This window comes from Mytilus trossulus, chromosome 12, assembly GCF_036588685.1.
Source record: "Mytilus trossulus isolate FHL-02 chromosome 12, PNRI_Mtr1.1.1.hap1, whole genome shotgun sequence".
Lineage (NCBI taxonomy): Eukaryota > Metazoa > Mollusca > Bivalvia > Mytilida > Mytilidae > Mytilus > Mytilus trossulus.
In genome coordinates, this window is record NC_086384.1 from 15,984,493 (window position 1) to 16,008,580 (window position 24,088).

The 24,088-nt window shown below is 32.8% G+C and overlaps 1 protein-coding gene across 1 annotated transcript; it reads left to right on the plus strand.

The window, feature by feature from the left end:
* The first annotated feature begins 347 nt into the window (after nt 1–347).
* LOC134692249 (soluble guanylate cyclase gcy-34-like) lies at nt 348–17,657 on the plus strand. The gene is made up of 7 exons (XM_063552700.1): nt 348–996; nt 8,159–8,433; nt 9,290–9,722; nt 10,746–10,913; nt 12,105–12,203; nt 13,640–13,749; nt 17,571–17,657. Exons 1-7 carry the CDS (start codon nt 348–350, stop codon nt 17,655–17,657), a joined length of 1,821 nt encoding a protein of 606 aa, XP_063408770.1.
* The last annotated feature ends 6,431 nt before the right edge of the window (nt 17,658–24,088 follow it).

Sequence of the window (24,088 nt, forward strand, 5' to 3'; positions counted from 1 at the left end):
TGCTATTCTGCATAATCAATATAGTTCTTTAATCTTTTCTACATTAACTTAAGTTAGCAGTTTAAGCTTGATGAAATTATCAATTACACAATGCTTATTTTGTGGTATAGTTGGCATAGATTTTAAAAAGGATAGAACAAATATTAATAAAAAAAAATATTCTTGAAAGAACACTATTCATCTATCTTTAGGTTGTAAAAACGTAAACTATTCAAGAGCAATTAAGTCATATCAACAGTAGTATTGGAATTTATTACGTTACTGATCTCCACCATTGCATAACACATATCGAGGAATATGTTCTAAAAACAGAATTTACGAAACTTCAGATTGATAATCCAATTAATATGGATCAAACAGATTTATTTGTTCCAATAAAGCGCTGTTGCACTTGCAATGAAAATCTTTCAACTAAACGTGGACAAACTATCGTACTCGTAAAAATATTAGTATTGGCCATCATTCCTATCATCGTTCTAGTAATTCAAGGAGGGATAACAATTGCAGAAGATAACAATCAGGTCGTTACACAAAATAAAGTCGAAGCAGATATTAAGTTTAGTGTAGAAATCGGACTACTTGTCCACAATTTACAAATTGAAAGGGGAACAACATCTATGTACGTTTCTTCAGGAAGGATGGATATTCTACCCGTTCTACAAAGCAAAAGAACAATCACAGATATTTCGTTAAACGCTCTTGGAAAATGGATATCATTGTCTACCCCTGGTTACTACCTGTCAAGAAATACCTTTTTCCAACGACTACGGGAATATAGAAATACTTTCGACAGCCTAAACAGGAGTTCAAGTGAAGTAATAAGATTTTACTCTTATGACATGGACGTCATATTAGAATGGTTAGGATCTATAATAACAAACGCTAAATATGTAACAGAAACAAGCTGGCAACCATTGATAGCGTATCATATGATTTTGTTAAGCAAAGAACAAACTGGGATGGAAAGAGCATTGGGTGGAGTATATTATGCCAAAGGTAATGAGATAACATCTTTTAAAAAAATCAATTAATGTGAATGAGTTTTAAGTTATATGTATGTTCACGTTGCGAAGGCACCAAACGATAAAAAGGTTGACAAACACATTAAATACAAGACAACAATAAACAAGTGAAATAGAAAAAAAATGTAATAGACCAACGAGAGTCATAATTCACTACAAGAAAAACTGAAATAAATAAGAAGAAGTGGTATGAGTGCCAATGAGACAACTCCTCATCAAAGTCGCAATGAATAAAAATTATTCAGGTATAGGTCAAAGTACGGCCTTCGACGCGGCGCTTTATCTCAGATCAAACAATAAGCTTTAAAAGGCTCCAAAAATGAAAACAAAAAAAAACAACCAACGGTCTTATCAAAAAAAAAAAATAGAAACGAGAAACATTTATGAACAAGAGTGCAAAAGAAAAATAAATTAACAACTACAGGTCACCGTACGGCCTTCAACAAAGACATGCTCCTATACTGCTATATCATTTATTCGAGGCACCGACATGACAAATGTAAAACACTTTAAACCAGAAAGCTAACGGCCTAATCTTTGCCCAAAATAATGAACGAAAACCAAATATGTAGCATAGCAACAAACGATAACCTCGGAATTTCCAGCTACTGTCTTGAAACAGAGAAATACATGTTTACTCTCACGTATAGGTAAACAACTGTATCAATAGATTGCCAAGTCAACACATGATATTCAAGTTCAATAAGCCTATACTCATTGCAAGGAGCGGGGGGGGGGGGGGGGGGTAAAAGGGGTCCATATCCCGAAACCCCAGGCTTTAAAACACCAGATCCCGAAATCCCCGGCTTAAAAACACGAAATCCCGAAGTCCCGAAATTAGAAAAAAAAAGAATTCCCCGAAATCCCGAGCTTCAAACCACCCGATCCCGGAGTCCCGATAAAGGTCCTATCCCCCTCATTGCACGAGTCATCATTGATAGTTCAGGTGAACTACATTGCATCAAGTATATGTCATTAAACATGCATACTAATTGGATTAAACGAAAATTACAAGGATTTAGAGTTAAAAATTTAAATCAAGTTGAAGTAATTCATTAAACCTAATGTCGTGTGAAGAATTGCATATTATATGTACACATAGTTTCAAATTGATTTGAAAGCCAACGTGTACATGATGTTGAATTACATATCTACTTAAAAATTAACCAGTTCTTATCAACCCTATACTATAACAGAACATCTCAGAAATGTATCAATGATGCTGTTACCATATATAGAATAATAGTAGCTCTTGATTACACTCGATTATCGAATAATCTTGAAAGCATAGTTGAAGTGGTACCCAACACTTTCACTAAAATTTATGTGGCTCGTTTAATTTTCATAAAATTTTGACAAAGTATTTACTTTGACCCTTTAACAAAAATATAACAAAATCAAAAATTTTGAACCAGCCGTTTTGTCAGCAAAATTACACTGGTTATAGAGCAGTTTGACAAAGACTAATTTTGATCTTGGAGAAGCTTATTATTCCCTTTACAACACAACGCAATTAAAACGTTTAGCTGACTTCACAGAGTTATCTACCTGTAGTGTTAGGTACCAACTTAAATGCATTCAAACTTGTAGAGTGACACATTAACACTTAAGATACACAGATATATATGTTGCAGAAAATCATACAAGTGTCATACCAATTAACATTTTAGGAGGCACTGAGATTATATTTCGTCGACAAAGAAAAATCATTAGCGATGTATTTGAACGGTATCATGTTAATATTGACATGTCCTTACATTTATTCAATTTGCTGTTTTAGACTTTTAAAATCCAGGGAAGTACATAATGTGTACACTTCAAATCAAAATAGCGTTCGACCTTTGTTAGGCAGCCATTGTTAAGTATATTGTTTACCGATAGTCTGTTAGTCTTTGGAATGATGACTATATGTACCATGGTATATCTATGTTGGTCTCAGCATTAACACATGCATTTTTAATGCTAATACGGAAAACGTGTTTGTGATTATATTAACAAATAATGGTGATTTTTCATATCCTTTTTTAAACTGACTTGTTAACTTGATATATGTTGTGCAATAGCCCATTACACAAGATGAGAGTTAAGTGGTTGTCGTTGGTTGATGTTTCTTGTAAATGTTTTGTCATAAATTAGATCATAAGAATGGTATACAGAGAGAGATAGTGTATAATTGCGAAGGATACAAATATCAATTATAGTCTAAACTGATGTAATTGTGAGTAAAATTAGGTTACCGTGCATATTATCGCAAAGACTAAACTGTTCATACATATATATCATATATGGAAGTTAAATCAGAATATGTATCTATAATGTTAAAATGATGTAAAGTCAACAAGTGTTATCTCACATTAAACAAATATTGGCTAGAGTTTAAACTATTTTCCACTAAAATCAAATATTACTTTATTGAATTAAAAACAAATCTTACTGACAGTCCACACGACATTGCATGCTGTCCTTTTTAATTTTTCTAATTGACCATGGCTATATCTGCATTTATTTAACTCAAAAGTCCGGTTTCTGTGTGTGTTACATTTTAATGTTGTGTCGTTGTTCTCCTCTTATATTTAATGCGTTTCTCTCAGTTTTAGTTTGTTACCCCGAATTGGTTTTTGTTCATACATTTACGAGTTTTGAACAGCGGTATACTACTGTTTCCTTTACGTTACAATAATCTTAGAAGTACAAAATATTATTCTTGAAATGAAGGATGTCAAACATAATATGTCGAAAATTTAATTGCTTGTAAAAGGCTGCATTATCGAGAAGTTTTCCATTTGGCATCCTTTCGTTGCCTTTATACACACAGAATTAGATTGTATTTCTAATTGTGAAAGTGTTGCATGGCATATAGTTATAATTGGTCTTTCGTCATGGTTTTGATCTGTTTCAAGTTTGTTATTCGTTACTGATTTTTACATAATAATAACTTATGTTTATGTATTTTTACAGCTTTTTATGAATCTTTTGCAGGAAAAATACCTATATTCAATTCAGTGCTAGTATATATTTTTGTTCTCTACAGATACGCGTATAACTTGACAATTTTCATGTGCTGTTTTACACTCTATGCACACATTTGAAAGCGTTCCCTATTTCTATTTCTAGATAGTATATGTTTAGACTTGTTTAGACTTATTTTTACTTTTGGTTCTTTTTGCTACCTTCCACACCAATACCCTTCATGAAGCATCAACTTTGAACAATAGACAGGCATTTACAAGGGACAAACCAATTAACAAATACCTGTTCCAAACCAGTTGTTGTCCATTCGTTTCATTTGTTTTGTCATTAGATTAGAGACTTTCCATTTTGAATTTTAATCGGAGTTCAGTATTTTTGTGATTTTTCTTTTTTAAATACGTCAGTTATTAACACGCCACTCCACATTGTATCACTGAGATTATTGTTTTTAAAGAAAAACATTAGGAAGAATATAAAGCCTTCATACATGATTCTCTCCATATTAGGGATCTAATTTCAGACGTTTTTGCAAAAAAATGTAACAGGTAATAAGGTATTAGAGTGTTTGGTATATTTCCTTTGAAAACGATACTTTTAATCATTGTTAAACAAGTTATCATCTTTAAGCGTGACAAATATCACACAGACATGAAAAGTATCAGTTGTCAATCTCTGTGCAGAAGAAAGTCACATTATTCATAGAAAAGTCTTTCAGGTATAAAGTCACTTTTTATAAGTTTTATTTCTTGATGTAAATTTCAAAGAACGGCTCATTTTATTAATTTAGTTTTGCATGAAGAATAAAGCTGTCCTGATTGGTAATTAAGAGACTGCATTTGTTATTGAAATAGGAATTTACAGCCTGTGCATTTTTCTTTTTGATGTTTTATCTTGATAGGAAGAAAGTACATATTTCTGGTAGATAATTTATGAATAAAAAAGAAGATGTGGTATAATGGCCAATGAGACAACTAACCACAAAAGACCAAAATGACACAAACATTACTTTTTTGTCATCGTGTGAAGGCTGCATTTCAAGTAGAAGATAAGTGTGGAGTCGTAATGCCACAAAGCAATTTAAAAACAAACTGAAATCAGAAAATACTTCTGGGACACATAACCAATAATGCTTGGCTCTAAGTCAATTCCAACAACAGAGGTTTTTTTTCTTGATGACTTATTTGATATTGATAGATATTTAAAATGTGACGTACTGAATAAGACTATTTAACGGATTTGTAATAACAAAAGCAGACGACGGTTGCCACTTGTGGAACAGGATCTGCTTAACCTTCCGGAGCACCAGACATCAAGTTTTTGGTGTGGTTCGTGTTGCTTAGTCTTTAGTTTTCTATGCCAAAAACAATCAATCAACAAACGGAAAAGACTTCCTGAATATTTTTTATGATATGTTAAGCTCTGAGTCGTCCGGTTCAGACAAATCAATTAATGGATTTAGATTTGTTTTGTTATTGTTAAAAAACTTTGATATTTTGTCATGTTTGTTTCGGTCCTGTATAGCTGGGTATACAGTATCGGGTATACGAATGGAAGACTGCCTTACAATAACTTTTTGTTCCTTACTTCCAATGTCTCTATGACAATCACACCATCTTATAATGTCACTGCTGTTGTATTTACCCGAGACATTCTTGAAAGGAAATTAAAAAAAGGTCTGAACAGACTAACGACATTTTTCAATTGGTTGAAGCACATAATGAGTGTTTGCATAAAATAAAACTCATCAAAGATACCAGGCATATACTGTACATTGTATGATTCACGTTTTGAAACAGTGGTTCTAAATAAAAACAAATACACATAGAGCAGCCTTTCAATTACTAGTGATTAAATACAGAGCAATTACCATACCAAATTCCACAGATATCATCAAAGATATAATTGTGCTGGTCATATTTGTGATAGTTTTATATTGTATGAGTTGTATTTATCACGAATCAAGGTTGATTTATGTCTTATGTACGTCTTGTCTGCATAAGGCTCATTGGTGAAACTCCAATAAAAAATAACTTTGATAAAACATCCAATTCAAAAACGAAGTTAAAGATTATTAATCACCCAAAATTATAAAAAAAAGTTTCACCTACTTCTAAGGATTCACAATTATTTTTACTATTATTACCACTATACGAGATATCATGACAGAAATGATCTCCAATGTTTCAACTATGTATTAACAATTAGCCTGTTCATTTAGCAATTACATTTGATACATAACTGCAAGAATATTATAAGTCTAAATTACTATTATAACATTTACATTGACTTAAGCGATGTAAGTTTGCTTTGAAATAGACTAGTACCTCAGGCTGTACCGAATTCAATTCATATATAACGGTACACGAGTTATCACGTATGACAAACGAGAATAAGAACGAATTGCGTAACATATATGAACAATGTCTGAACTAGTTTTACTTCACGAAAACGAACTGTCACAGATTCATTTAGAAAATCATTACATTTCATATTTAAGCAATTCACATCATGACATATACTTTGATTTTGATACTAAATCACCTAAAGTAATAAAAGATAACACAGATATATTACAAAGAACAAAGAAATCTTAATCTGGCAAAAACCCATGATATATAAGTCGACATCAAAGATCATCTAACTGAACTTTAGAAAATCTGTCAAATCTGTGAAAGGGTTAACGGTTAATTGAATCATTAATTTTCTTTATATATGAATTACCTGACCGTATTTGATTTTTTTCTTAGTACCATTAAAAGATATAATTAGTCGCTTTACGTGCCAATCCGAGAGCAGTTGTAATGACAGTTTCTATAACAACGCCGTTAAACGTCCATTTGAAATAATGTACTAAAGAAGTTGCAGTATAAATGTTATCGTATCACCAAGGTCTAAACACGTTTTTAACCAAGCCGCAGTGTATATGTTCCTGTCCCAAGTCAGGATCCTGTCATTCAGTAGTTGTATATTGTTTTACAGATTTGCTTTTAGTTAAATGTGTGTACATAAATCAAGTTGTTATTATATAATATACGATATAAAGAACTAAAACGGTGAATTTGAACTTCGTTTGCGTTTACTTTTGTTCCTGTCGCAGCCTAGTCAACAAACATGTTAACTTTTATTGAAATTAAGTTAACTGTGTTTTAATAAACTATTTGTACTCTTTAAATAATAGGGACGCCATCTTGATCTTAATTGATCAAATAATATGACGCAACGATACATTATCTCTGAAAAAGTCTGAAAAGGAAATAAGCCGATGTCAAACAAAGCTCATTATGTTTATAATCAGGTCACATTAGTACATCAATAAAACTGGTTTATTTCAATTTTAATACAATTTTACATTTTAGAATCGTTGTATTGGATAACGATTGAAGAGTTTTGACAGCTGATCAACAAAACAAAAATAAATCATGACATTATAGGATACATAAAAAGGTTTACATAAGATGGCGCAACTATGGCATTCCTTATCAATTGAAATAGAAATCGAACACACCGTAATGCAAAAGTTTCAAAGTTATAACTGTAGAGTTGCCAGCTGTATAGTGATGCTGTAGAACAAATAGTTTGTGTAATCGACCCCTTGACTCATATGTAAGATTTTATTCGAATGTGTTTCCCCAGCCGAGTGTCAACGTTTCTCTCCCTTTTGGGGCATTAGCGATTACCTTCTGATTTGGTAGGGTTCGTGTTGCTCATACTCATGTCGTGTTTTGTACACTGATGTCTTTTTATCGTTTTCGTTACTTGCCATGACAAAGTCAGTTCATTTTGGATTGTCTGTGCTTTTTGCTCTGTGTACTGTTTATTTTCGGATTTTTGAATTGGAACTGTAAATATATAATATAAAAAAAAAATATACATGGGGTATAGTTGTCAATGACACAGCTCTCCACAAGAGACCAAATGACACAGAAATTAACGTCACCAACTGTAAGTTTGGTTTTAACTGAGGAGTTTGGAAATATTTTTGAGGGTTGCCCATGTGTGATTCAATAACACACATGACATAAATTCAGGGATTAGTTGCATAATATGCCATGTGATCACTGAATGATAAGAATGTTTCTTCCGAGGTATCGTATTTAGTTAAGATATTCTACATTTTAAAACTATAAGCTAAAGTTAAGACCATCATAACTAACTTATACTTGCAGGAGGTGTTTCACCACCAGAACTTTTATGGTACAAAGAAAAGGCAACACTTGGACTAAGCTATTTAACAAGAAGTATGCAGTATTCTACCACAGTACACAATCAAATAAACAGCAGGTATACATCAAGTGAGCTGGAATCAGTTATAAACAGCATGCGGGCAGACATATTGGCTAATAATGCAACAAATGGATCGGCTGAAAACAGTATTGCATGGTCCAAAAACATCACTAGTTATATAGATTTATTGAAAGAAATTCAGGATATCTTATCGCAGGTACATATTATTATGGAAAGACAGAGTTCAGATTGCATGTGCTTGTTGCGACCTTCATGATACAAATGTCAACTAATGGGCATCAAATCAACTGAAATTCGCAATGTGACTTTTTTTCAACTCTCTTAGGCAAAGTTGACTTTAGATGAATTTGACTATTTATCTTAAGTATTTTTGACATATAGCTCTTCAACGGTTTTGGTACCTATACATCTTCGGATTTCAAATGTTTGGCTTTGAGCGTTCTGGATGAAGGTAAACCCAGAAAAGAAATTAAACGTGTTGTTTTCATTTAAAAAAAAAAATATTTATCACATCTTCGCGAAATTAGTATTGCTAATAAATATGTTTATATTACGTAGAGACAAAGTTAGTTGGAGAAGACGTAACTAAGTTGGAAAACTTGTGTCTAATCCATTCGTCTCTTGGAACAATAAAATATGTTTAAACTAAACTTAAAATAGTTTATTTCTTTTTACAAAATGTGACTTTGATGAAGAATTGTCTCAATGACTACACATTAAATCCTCAAATATCTACTTTAAATATTTATTTACATTCTGTTTACATTTAATGTTACTGTGTCAATCTAAATTTTACTAAAAAGAGGAGAAAGATACGAATAGGTCATTGAAACTTATTAGTCGAAAAGAAAAAGGACCAATAGACAACAGCAATAAACACAAAACAATGCATTCAACAGAAAACTAGGTGTAATAGCAGTTGCTTCGAAAGGAGTACACATTTCCTTCTCAACACGGGTCACCAATGGTTTGCTACTGTAGCTTAACCCGCTAATAATATCTTATAAGTCATGTTACAGTCGAAGAATAACAGAGATTTTTTTTAATTTTAGGAAATAATAGGAATGCTCGAAGACTACGTAAAATCATTGAAGAAAAAAATGATTATAAATGTGATAAAGATGGTTTGTGCAATAGTATTGTTTCCGATTACTGTGACCCTCGTTTACACACTTACAAACAAACTTCAACTATTCGCGAATTCACTCAGGAACAAAACATATGACCTTGAGAAGGAACGTAGACGTTCGGAACATTTGTTGTATCAGCTGCTTCCTATATCTATAGCCAGAAGAATGATGAAGAAGAAGCCGATAATTCCGAAGCATTATGATTCAGTGTCAATATATTTTTCTGATATTGCTGGTTTCACTGACATATGTTCCAAAAGCACTCCAATGCAGGTTATCTATATGTTAAACTTATTATATATTATGATGGACGCCAAACTCGAGGCCTTCGACGTCTATAAAGTAGAAACTATAGGTATGTATACAAACACATGTAGAATGTGAAACATTTTAATCAACGGCGTAATGTGAACATCTTCAAATTTGATATAATGGAGTGATACATTTACATTCAATTTATTAATGTGCATTGATAAGTTTTTGTTAAATTATCCATAACCAATGCATATTTACTATTACACCAATAGCTCGATGTCATTAGAACTTATGTCCGACATGAACTTTTGGTCATCAGAGGCTACAATATATATTTACAAAGGATATTATCATAGATTAAAAAAAATCATTGATAATGTACAATATAGACAAACCATTTGATGATTGCTTTTTGCGTTATGACGTTCAGTGGCAAATATATTTCATCCGTATTGAGTACATACAAAAATACAAAACCACGAATGGGTAGGTTTTGAAAGAAGTGGTTCCTTAATTGACTTTGACCAGAATTGAAATTCGTGTTTCAGAGTGATGCAATTTTTACTGTGCGTCATGAATACATACGCATCCACGTCAAGTTGGAATTGAGACGCCATATCCGTTCTCTGGGATCGTTGACAAGGTCGCTTATTGCAGAGGTTCCTTCATTTCCAACATAAACCAAGCCATCGCACTCTACTTTCTTTACAGAATCCAATGTTTCTATTATGTTTTTTTTGTTCACGCCTTGAATAAGCTTGATCTATTTTACAATTGACCTTAGGCGTTGAACTTGATATCCTGCAACTATGTCGGGATTTTGGCGTTCTTATATATCGAGGTATATTTGAGCAATACAGTCTATCCGCTTTTCATGTCGTTTTTAGCTATTTGTTTTATATATGCTAGACGTATATATTATTTGAAGAATATATTTGTGTCATTGAATGATATCGAACCTTCTACACAGTGTTTTTTTTATAATTTTATGACTATATAATAGTAATAATGTAACTGCCTTGTGGTGACCTATTTACAATCATTAGGTATATGGAATTGCTCTCTCATTAACCATTGTTCCGATTCTATTAGTCATGCATTTCACAGTATATATTTGTTTCAGGCGATGCCTATATGGTTGCCTCAGGTCTACCAGTACCTACAAAGAACAGAACAAGACATGCAACAGAAGTAGCATCAATGTCATTAGAAATCATGAGTACAGTTAGTGAAGCTACGGTTCCTCATATTCCGCAGGAAAGATGGAAAGTTCGAATTGGCATCAATTCAGGTACTACACTTTATGTAATTGTAGAAAGGGAGTAATATTGATGACACAAGTAGACGAAACGCTACGCAATTAAGGGGCATGAGACTCAAATCATTGTATTTGATTTGTAAAATAGTAATAAAAAAACATATATTCATATAAAATTTTTTTATAAAATAAACGATTAACAATGCATGAACTCGATAATATGCATCATCATTTAAGATACATTTTAGTCTAGACGCCATCGAATTAAGCATTAAGATGACCTCCAATAACTGCAGATGATCAGTCAACCAAATATAAACAAATGTAGTTATACAAACAGATAGTTAACAATTGAAATTGATTTTTTCGAGGTCAATTCGATCTTGTGAATTAGGTGAACAAAAATATCTATCGTTTTTACCTTCATCAGACTGATTTTTCGAGGACCGAAACAGCTAACGAAATGGTTCAACTTTGTTTCACTTTAAATGTTAACATTTTTCCATTCAAAAGTTGAACATGCCTAGTACATGCATTAACTACTTTTAGCTTAGAGGTTAAATCAAAAGTCACATGAGTACAGATTCATATGAGATTTAGTTATTGACTTGCCAGTCAATATTACAACATCACTGTCTTTTACCTTACCTGAGCTAAGCTTAAATGTCAGTATTTATTGTGGTCAACTTTAATTTATTGTTCAAGGACACGACTTTTCAAAACCTATGTTGTACAAGCCTAATGATAATATTAAGATTGCAGAGAGAGAAAAGCAAACACAACAGACAACATGTTTTGGTTCTGTAATTGACCTTTATATTGCCGCAAATATTATCAAGCTTAAAACATTTTTAATCAAATAATATTACATATTGTTTTGAATTTTTGAGTACGTTCTTCGTCCTTTACACTATAATGTGCTTTTGGTTCTTGATATGTCTGTAATCAATAATCTGGAACACAGTTGCAAGATCCAGTTTGTGTTTTTGTATATAAGCTATGTTTCAAATCTAAAAATATGTCTTCTCAATTTTTTAAGGATAAGTTTTGTTAATGAATCTAAACTTCCTCATTTCTTGTGTATAATATATTTTCGTTAAACGTAAACAAACTGTTGTAATGAACAATTTCTGTGAAACGTTTTGCTCGATTACTTTCGATATCATCATCATATCAGCATGTTCTAATTTCATTTTCGTTTATTTTTTGGAATATATGATATAGGTCCTGTTGTAGCTGGGGTAGTAGGTACTAAGATGCCTCGTTACTGTTTGTTTGGTGACACTGTTAATGTAGCATCAAGAATGGAATCGTCTGGAAAACGTGAGCACAAAGATATTTAATGAAACTGTTTATTATGTTGAAAAAATATATTATTATTTATCTTAAACACATGACAATAATAACATATAAAAGGTAAACGCCCATCCCAATATGAATGCGCCGTTCAAAGTTGGGAGCCTGTAATTCAGTAGGGGTCGTATGTTGCTGAGTAATAATTTATTTTTCGTTCATTTTTTTGTTCAATATTCAGACCGTTAGTTTCTCGTTTGAATTGTTTTACATTGTCATGTTGGGTCTGTTTAAAGCTAACTTTGCGGTAAGGACCTTTGTCATTGTTGAGGCCGTATAATGTCATATAGTTGCAGTTATTAATGTGTGTGCCATCATGTCTTTTGTGAAGATTTTTTTATTGACCATCATACCACATCTTCTTTTTAAACGTAATGTACAAGTTGTAAAAGGAAAGTGGATTCAAACAAATATATCTTGGTCACCGACTTCCTACAATTGAGCCTTAAAACTCATGTCAAAATGTAATGTGAACCAAATCTGTAATAGGCCTCTAATTAGAAAATGTGAAATAATTTGAACAGAAACAAAAACCAACGGCCTGATGTATCATATGCAGTAAACGAAGAACAGATATTACAAACAACAACTGACAAACAAACTCCTGATATATGAGTCCCTCATACAGCATGTGTCGGACTTTAACGTGTATATAAACTCATCATAGATACCAGGACTAAATGTAGTATATACGCCATCCACAAAAAGTTAAAAAGGCCAAATTAAGTTCACAGTTGAAGAGCATTGAGGACCAAAATTCTGAATGTTTTGCCAAATACAGCTAAGGTAATCTATGCCGGAGGTAGAAAAGCATTAGCTTTTAAAAAAATCAAATATTTGTAAACAGAAAATTAATAAATATTACCATATCAATGACAATTCATGTCAGCACAAAAAGTGCTGACTACTAGGCTTGTGATACCCTCGGGGAAATAAATCTCAACCAGCAGTGGTATCGACCCAGTGAGTGTATACGAGCGCTCAACCCTCCACAACCCGAATCAATGATGTAACAGAACAATGAATGTTGCATTAAATGTTTCCCTCAAAACAAAACAAAAATATTTCAACAATATGTAAACGATATGATACCACCATATCAATACGTCACATCCAGCATATTCAACAAAGACTAATATGGAAATATGAATGGTGGTATTACTCCTATACTATACGTGTGTATAAGAAATAACATGGGTTGTGACATAAACGACTTCAAAAGATGTACGAGGAGCTACAGAGTATCTGCTATTTTATTGGCAATACTTATATATACAGAGGAGCCACCATTAAAATCTAACCAAACCCTGAACATTATTACGCGTAAATATCTAGTTACTATACTGTCCCGCTATCTACATTAAAAATTTAACAATTAATAATACATGATTTTTATAATGTTTCAGCTGGTATGATTCAGATATCGTCTGCTACAAAAGAAGCTTTAGAAGCATACCCAGAGTTTCTTATCAGAGAAAGAGGTGACATCACAATAAAGGTAGCTAATATTATTGTTGTAGGTCAGATCTACAGGCGACATGCCGATAAATGTAACTTATCATAACTTGGAAGGTCAGAGAAAAAGGCGACATGGCAATAAAGGTAAATGATAACATTGTGGTAGGTCAGAGAGAGAAAAAGACGACATGGCAATAACATGTATAAAGGTAAATAATTACATCGTGGTAGGTCAGTGCAAACGGCTACATGACAATAAAAGTAACTAATCACATCGTGGTAGGTGTGATAAACAGGTGACATGACAATAAAGGTAATCTATCACATCGTGGTAGGTCAGAGAAAAAGGCGACATGGCAATAAAGGTAACTTATCACATCGTGGTAGGTCAGAGAAACAGGTTAAACGATAATAAAGGTAACTAATCACATCGTTGTAGGTGTGATAAATAGGTGACATGACACTAAAGATATCTTATCACATCGGGATAAGTCAGAGATAAAAGGCGACATGGCAATAAAGGTAACTTTTCACATCGTGGTAGGTCAGAGAAAAAGGTGAAATGGCAATAAAGGTAACTTATCACACCACGGTAGGTCAAAGAAACAGGTTAAATGATAATAACAGTAACTTAACATATCGTGGTAGGTCAGAAAAAGAGGTTAAATGATGATAAAGGTAGCTAGTCACATCGTGGAAGGTAAGTTAAACAGGTAACAGGTTACTAGCCACATCACTGAAGGTCAGAGGAACATTTTAGGCGGTACAATAAATGTAACTAATCACACCGTGGTATGTCAAGGAAACAAGTGACATGCCAATTAAGGTACCTCATATTATTGTTATATGTCAGAGAAAGGGACAAGATGACTACCAAGGTGTATTCAAATTAAATATGTTCACTCCAACCTTTACATGGCTTCCATTTTTTTTTATATAGATTGCTTTCCTATTAATGAAATCGAAAACAAAATCGCATATACGAACACGTGGACTGAAGTCCGTAACTTATATCTTATATATCTTTTTAATCGAAAAAAAAATATGTAACAAAAATTGTTAAAATAAGTGTTTGTAATTTTCCTCTTGGGGTACCATTTTGGTGTATTTCCCTATGAGCGTAGTCCAGGCGGTACAACATTGACATATTAAGGAATTAGAAAGGGAAAATGAACTTAATCAATAACATTTGATAAACATGGTATATATGTAGGACTCAAATCTATGGTGGGTTCCAAATCTATGGCAGATTCCTAATCTATGGTAAATGTGACGTCATGCCATCCCAAATCTATGGCAAGTTTTGTAATTTCCTAATCTATGGCGGATTTATGTTGTTTCCAAATTTATGGCAAGTTTTGTGCAAATGAAAAACAATGCAGTACATTGTTTACCAATGACTTGTCATAAGCAAGTGGAAAAAATACGACAACGGGAGCATGTCTATAAATATTTGTGAAATAAACATTTCATAATGTTCAACCAAAAAAAATTTCATAAATGATAAAAGCATATGCCTTAATACAGACTTCAAGATTAAAATGATGTGCTCTGTAAAAAATAAACATTCTTTAATCTGTGCATGGTACCTGTTTAACGAATTCATTAAACAAACTAATAAAACAAAGTCAGAATAATAACAAACCAGGAGGCCGCTAATTATAAAAAAATAAATATAAAAAGTAACGGCCAAGAAAAATAACCAGTTTGAATTTTTCAAATAATATTATTTCAGCGATATCTTTAATACATCTTTTTTTTTATTTGCTGACGATTTAAATCAAATTTTATCCGGTAATTTTATATATCATAGAAACTTTGCCAGCCGTAGACAGTAAACTACTACAAACTAAATATAGGAAGATGTGGTATGAGTGCCAATGAGACAACTGTCCATGCAAGTTACAATTTATAAGTAAACCAGTATAGGTCAAGGTACGGCCTTCAACACGCAGCCTTTGCTCACACTGAACAGCAAATTATAAAGGGCTCTAAAAATCCTTTTTCTAAAATATGCGTTACTCAAAATAGCGGCGCCATAATTCATCGCGGGACTCGGCCAGTACAGCGCATTTGGTCCATCTTCGGGATAATATGTCACATCTTTCTTTAAACCACCCGCAAATTGTTGCCAGGGTAATATCTTTATCTTGAATGATGTTCAAATCTATGGGTTCCGCCATCGTTATCTGCGGCGAAGATGTAATATGGCGGTATATTCAATTGTGACGTTATACGGTACCCTTTCCACAAGATCTGCCATAGATTTGGAGTAAACAAAAATCTGCCATAGATTTGAGTTGTTTGGCGTTTGTAACGTCACATTTGCCATAGATTAGGAATCTGCCACAGATTTGGAACCCGCCATAGATTTGAGTCCTACATATACATAACCAATTTAAAGACATACAAGTTTAAATTCATAAAAGTTTGACAATTGTTGCTTTACGTTGTCATGATCGTGAAGTGACGTTGTTGATGAAATACAGTAGATCCGGTAAGGAAGCAGGGCTTATAGGTTAGTTGAGGTCATTGACCTATAAAGCTAACATTTATACGTATAGCTTTATCTGTATAGTAAATTGCTGATTGCAGTATAAGACTAATTTATTATTATATTGGTATCCAATGTATGACACACTATTTATAAAAAATAAAATAAGAAATATTTTTCGTCAGTTCATTTGTTTACGAAATAAGGGGTCTCGGTGGCCGAGTGGTCTAAGTAGTTACTACTGTAATCACTAGCCAGTCAAATTGTTATATTATAGTTCGTTTCAGTGTGTGGTACGTTTTTATGTTGTGTTTATGTTGTGTCGTAGTTCTCCTTTTATAATGGCGAAGTTGAAATCTTCCCTTCGTTAATTTTACGGACGTCATCACGAGTTGGTTGACCGTTATGGAATAACCGTTTCACAAATGATATGGTATATGTTCCTTACGTCTTAACTACAATCCCCTTCCCTTTCATGAATGTGACCTACCAAACTATACTATTTACCGGATTTGTTATCACACAAGCAACACGACAAGTGCCACATGTGGAGCAGAATCTGCTTACCCTTCCGGAGCACCTGAGATCATCCCTAGGTTTTTGTGGGGTTCGTGTTGTTTATTCTTTAGTTGTCTATGTTGTGTCATGTGTACTATTGTTTGTCTGTTTGTCTTTTTCATTTTTAGCCATGCCGTTATCAGTTTATTTTCAATTCATGAGTTTGACTGTCCCTTTTGGTATCTTTCGTCCCTCTTTTATATTTAATGCGTTTCCCTTAGGTTTAGTTTGTAACCCGTTTTTTTTTCTCAATCGATTTATGAATTTCAAACAGCGGTATACTACTGTTGCCTTTATTGAGTAATTTCCATGTGACGGATACCTTTTGACTGTCAGACAAAAGACATGCTGCAATAAAGGGACATAAGGGTAAACAGTAGCTCATAAATTGAAGAATGACAGACAAATTCACGTAAACAACCCAACAATTTACATTAAAAACTATAGACTGACCATCATGAACCTACCAAAGACAATAACAATCAAAACCAAGGAGAAAACAAAGACTCACAAAACCAAAGGACATTTACAATAACAGTTATAATTAATAATTAAGAAACAACACAAACTAAGAAAAAAACGGGAGTGAAATCAGGTGCTCCGCAATGGTAAGCATTTCCTGCACCGTATACGGCACCGGCGAGTTATTTCTTTGTTCATTTCGGTAAAGATGGAAGGTTATTATGACTGAGGAAGAATATCAGATATGATTTCTGACACATTTTGTCATAATGGTCAGTCACCTCATGATGGCGACCGTAAAATTTCTTGAGTGATGAACCAAAATTAGGGGTGATATATTGTATGCAAATGTTTTTAATTTACAGGGAAAGGGTCAGATGAAGACCTACTGGTTGATAGGACACAGTAATGGCTACAGAGTTTCCACGCCTCAATTATTCCTGACTGAATAATCTATTCAGGACACAGTTGTTGTATCAACGTTTTCACACTTCAGTTATTCCTCACAGAATAAAACATTAGGGAATCATTATTGTGTTCTATGTTTATCAAATACCTCATTTCTTACTTAATAAACACTCAAGGGCACGGAAGTTGGTACAAAGTGTCTACACCACAATCATTCCTAATGGCATACAACAGTTCAGAAGACAATAGTTCGTTCCTATTCTTTTAACGTCTAAATTATTCCTAACGAAATGAACACTCCAATAGCACAACAGTGGCAATTAAGACTCTACGCCGAAGTTATTCAACACGGAATAAAATACGACATGGAAGTGGCTACAAATTTTCAAACTAACAGTAATTTCTGAAAAATTAAACACTTTGGGACACAATGTTGGGTACTGAGTTATACCTAAGGAAATGAACACTCTAGGACAAAGAAGTTGGATCAGAGTTTTTTTTATGGTTTATATATTTTTCACGGAATACAATATTCATTTACAAAGTTGTGAGTACAGCGTTTATACGTTTCAGGTAATACTCACATCATAAACTCCTCATGCCAAAGAAGTTGCTACTAAGATTCAACACCAAAGTTATTCATACGATAGAAAGAACAACGGGACACACTTTTAATGTTTTACACAAATATCATTTAACATAGTTTCTATCAACAGTATGTTATATTATATTATATTATATTATATTATATTATATTATATTATATTATATTATATTATATTATATTATATTATATTATATTATATTATATTATATTATATTATTTTATATTATATTATATTATATTATTTTATATTATATTATATGATATTATATTATATTATATTATATTATATTATATTATTGTATAATATTTATAGATCCTGCCATGTCTTGTTCTATCGTGTCCTGTCTCTCTGGAAACTATACACACCAATATTGATAAGTTTGCTTTATACTTTCTGATTCGTGCATTGCTTTTTACATCATTAAATCATCTTATCTTGTTCTAACTGTTAAAGATAATTTTTTTGAGAGGCCTTCATGTAAAGAGGCTAACATATGGCGTTGTTGTATAGCCATATCATAGATTTCATGAAAGTGACAGTTAAAAAATGTCTACCGTTCAAAGCATTTTTCTTTATTAACCTTTATTAAAAAATAAATCATTTACAATAAAGGATGTTAAAAAACATTGAGGCGATAAGGGTAATATGCCCAACAAAGACCTGATTTTTTTTAAGCCAAATTCAGCTATGTTCAATTTTGCCTAATTTGTTAGTTTCTCAATGGGGAATTTAAAATAAAATATGTTGCAGCACAGTAGAGTCATGAGACGGGTACCACATGTGAAACAGGATCTACTTACCCTTCAAGAGTACCCGGGTGCACCCCCAGGGGTTTTTGGGTTTATGCTGCTTAGTTTTTTAGTTTTCTATGTTGTGCCTTGTATACTATTATTTGTCTGTTTGAATTTTTATTATTTAGCTATGACGTTGTCATTTTGTTTTTGCTTTATGAATTTGAAAGTCCCTCTAATATCTTTCGTCCGTTTTTAGCAAATGCCGCAAGTACATACCGACGATGATTACTGATTTGACGAAACCCTAAATGATTCCTTATATTATACGTCAAAAATTGATAATACATTACTATTATTTATTTTTGTGAATTATATCGGAGAAATAAATATCAGCTGCAGTTTTTCGTGGTCTTGTGTTTATAAGTCTTTATGTTTTTTTATTTGTTTGTATGTGTATACTGAGTTCTCTCGTTTGGTCGTATTTCACTTCTGTCATGGCATTTTAAGTTCATTTCAGATTTCAGACTTATTTTTAATATCTATATTTTCTTTTTTGTAATTGTTCCGTAAGATAAACCAATGTTACATTTATCACAATGTAATTGGGGTTCGTTTCGTTTATTCTTTAGTTTTCTATGTTGTTTCGTACGTACTTTTGTTTGTCTGTTTGTATTTTTTTCTTTTTAGCCATGGCGTTGTCAGTTTACTTTCGATTTATGAGTTTGACTGTCCCTTTGGTATCTTCTGTCCCTCTTTTATTACAATATGGCAATAAATATTTATATAAATAAGCAAAACAGGATATGTCTTATGTTTTGTTTGATACACCATGTTCTGTTTTATAAAGTGGTTCTAATCTTATAGGAACCTCCAACACTTTTAACCTTTGAATGTTGAAATGTGAAGATTTTCAAACTTAACTAAATATCGACTTGTATGATTTTTTAATGTACGTGAAAGTGTTTTTGGGTAGATCTGCTGATAAAATAAGAGTGGGATTTCATAAACAATTACGTGAGGTTTATTTAAAAAATGTATGTACTTACAGGGTAAATGTAATAAACCTTAGATGTTTATTGTCAATTCTTTGTATTTAAGTAAAATAGTTATTAATGGTACCAGGATTATAATTTAATACGCCAGACGCGCGTTTCGTCTACATAAGACTCATCAGTGACGCTCAGATCAAAACAGTTACAAAGCCAAACAAATACAAAGTTGAAGAGTATTGAGGACCCACAATTTCAAAAAGTTGTGCCAAATACGGCTAAGGTAACCTACTTATGAGGGTAAGAAAATCCTTATTTTTTCGAAAAAATCATAGTTTTGTTTAACAGAAAATTTATAAAAATGACCATATAATTGATATTCATGTCAACGCCGAAGTGCTGACAATAGGTCATATTTGACTTTGCCATCTACACTTAATAATGTTCATTTAATGTTAATAGCTCTTATATAAGTAGGTATATTCTCAGCATTAGGCTTTTCAGTTGCGAAGGTATACGATTGAAATGCAGAATTGCAGCACTTGTATCTGAATTAAATGACTTCTATAAAGCTCAACGTGTTATTATGACGTTTTGGAGTATTGTGGACCTCATTAATTGGACTTTTCATCTTGGTTTTGTTTTCTTGCTTTTTAGATTTGTATGATTAAATGCAGTTTGGTCACTTTTCAACATTATACTATACTTGCCTTTTTGTGTTACGTAACGAAAGTCTGAATCATTTCTACCGGTATAAATATGTAGCTACGTGTGTTTGTTTCTGCTACATATTACAACAAATGAATACAGATCATCACCAGTAAAAAAGTTTTTATTTTAAAGGTCTTGTCCTTCTGTTATTAAAAAAAAATGGAGTGGCTATTTGTCCGGTTTGTCGGACGAATAGTGCCAGGGGCTATTTGTTCGGCCATTGTAATACGCATGTCATGTAATGCGCGTTCGAAAGTGCGTGTTATATTATCTTCAGAAGCACCAAGGGGGCGAGGCTACAAACTAGAACTTGAAATTGGGATGATGGAAATAAGAACAAAGATGGGATCAGGAGTAAATAAGAAAAGCGAAATTTGGGATAGAATTACACCGTGTCACCCCGACCCCTAACGTAAATAAATAAACACATTTTTTACAAATTTTTTTAGGGGGTGGAGAACTAAAGAAAAATCTCTCACCTCTCGCTCAAAATACGGATAATTTTATGTCAGGGGGGGGGGGTAACTTTTTTGACAGCCACAGACATGAATATTGTGTACCTTTTTCAGCTACACAAAATCCTTTCCGTTAACAATGGTTAACTTAAAAAGCACGAGTCAAACACTTCCCAAGTATTTTTTACAAGTAATTTCTTCTCTCTCCTTATATAAAAAAAATGGGATATATATGATTTTTTTTCTAATTGTTCGTTTTTCACATTGGATAATATATACTAGTATGAGGAAAACAACAATTTCAATTACCAGTATAAAGATTAGGCTATAAACAATAAAGATTACAAACATGTGCTACCCCCTGGTGCTGCTGAATATAATATTACATGCACACACAAATATTATAGTGACATGCGCATTGTATTGGCCGGACAAATAGTCCTGGTACTATTCGTCCGGCTAACCGGACAAATAGCAACTCCCCCCCCCCAAAAAAATAAAAATACCTAAGAAAAAAAAATAACATGCATAATACTTCAAAAGCAGTGTTTTATAGCCGACAATTGTTACGAAACAACTCAATATTAATGGTTATGTACGTATATCGGACTATATCATACATAATATATCCCGATACACCAATATGGTGTTCCTGCAATGGATTCGTCCGTATGTACGTTCATTTATTTGATTGTCCGTTAGAATTCATACCAAAACGACAACAGTACACTTCAAATTTGGTCATCAGCTTGACTGCCATAATGATTTATTACTTGCGAGCAGCACCTCTGAATATGTAAGTTAGCATTGATCTGTTTCCAGCTACTCATAATAATTAATTACATGCTAGCAGCACCTCTGTATATGTAAGTTAGCATTGATCTGTTTCCAGCTACTCATAATGATTTATTACTTACGAGCAGCACCTTTGTATATGTAAGTTAGCATTGATCTGTTTCCAGCTTCTCATAATTATTTATTAATTGCGAGCAGCACCTCTGTATATGTAAGTTAGCATTGATCTGTTTCCAGCTACTCATAATGATTAATTACATGCGAGCAGCACCTTTGTATATGTAAGTTAGCATTAATCTGTTTCCAGCTACTCATAATGATTTATTACTTGCGAGCAGCACCTCTGTATATGTAAGTTAGCATTGATCTGTTTCCAGCTACTCATAATATTTTATTACTAACGAGCAGCACCTTTGTATATGTAAGTGAGCATTAATCTGTTTCCAGCTACTCATAATGATTTATTACATGCGAGCAGCATCTTTGTATATGTAAGTTAGCATTAATCTGTTTCCAGCTACTCATAATGATTTATTACTTGCGAGCAGCACCTCTGTATATGTAAGTTAGCATTGATCTGTTTCCAGCTACTCATAATATTTTATTACTTACGAGCAGCACCTTTGTATATGTAAGTTAGCATTGATCTGTTTCCAGCTACTCATAATGATTTATTACTTGCGAGCAGCACCTCTGTATATGTAAGTTAGCATTGATCTGTTTCCAGCTACTCATAATGATTTATTACTTGCGAGCAGCACCTTTGTATATGTAAGTTAGCATTGATCTGTTTCCAGCTACTCATAATGATTAATTACTTGCGAGCAGCACCTCTGTTTATGTAAGTTAGCATTGATCTGTTTCCAGATACTCATAATGATTTATAACTTGCAAGCAGCACCTCTGTTTATGTAAGTTAGCATTGATCTGTTTCCAGATACTCATAACGATTTATTACTTGCGAGCAGCACCTTTGTATATGTAAGATAGCATTGATCTGTTTCCAGCTACTCATAATATTTTATTACATGCGAGCAGCACCTTTGTATATGTAAGTTAGCATTGATCTGTTTCCAGCTTCTCATAATGATTTATTACTTGCGAGCAGCACCTTTGTATATGTAAGTTAGCATTGATCTGTTTCCGGCTAATCATAATGATTTATTATTTTCTAGCAGCACCTTTGTATATGTAAGTTAACATTAATCTGTTTCCAGCTACTCATAATGATTTATTACTTGCGAGCAGCACCTCTGTATATGTAAGTTAGCTTTGATCTGTTTCCAGCTACTCATAATGATTTATTACTTGCGAGCAGCACCTTTGTATATGTAAGTTAGCATTGATCTGTGTTCAGCTACTCATAATGATTTATTACTTGCGAGCAGCACCTTTGTATATGTAACTTAGCATTAATCTGTTTCCAGCTTCTCATAATGATTTATTACTTGCGAGCAGCACCTTTGTATATGTAAGTAAGCATTGATCTGTTTCCAGCTACTTTGGGGTACGAGTTGTTGTATGGTGTATGAAATGGTGTAGAACGTAAACATGTTCATTTTGTAGGTTTACATATCAAGTATAAGTAATGAAAAACCGAACTCTTAAATCGTCGAGTTGTCTTTCGTCGACCAAATAAATAATCTTGTTTACGTCTCTTACATACGTAATAGGAATTTATCTCTAATCAACCAACACAAATTTTATTCTATTGTATTTTTAGGATTTAATTCGAGTAACTAAACTTGAATTTATAAGACAAAATTGAGGCTACAATTTGAGTTTTACATAAATGATTTTATTCCGAAAGTAGTTCTTATACAGTCATAATCTGTTTTTCTCTAAAATGAAACATTGTTAAGTTACTTCCAGTGTTGTTTGGATACAGCTCACATTAAACATTTATAATTGATGTTACTTGTAATCTGATCGTCGTCTTAAAGGTATGATTCTCTTGTATTTCTGATCTTCGTATGAAAAATCATTAAAGATGCGCCCAAAAAACCCACTTAAACCATGTAACCTTTAATTGCTGTTCAGTAGTTGTCAATTGTTGGTGTGATACATAAGTGTTCTCATTTTTTTTTATAGAATAGACTGCTGGTTTTTCTGTTTTCTGTTTTACACTTATTCATTTTAGGGGATTTTATGGCCTTTTTTATAGCTTGCTGATCGGTGTGAGC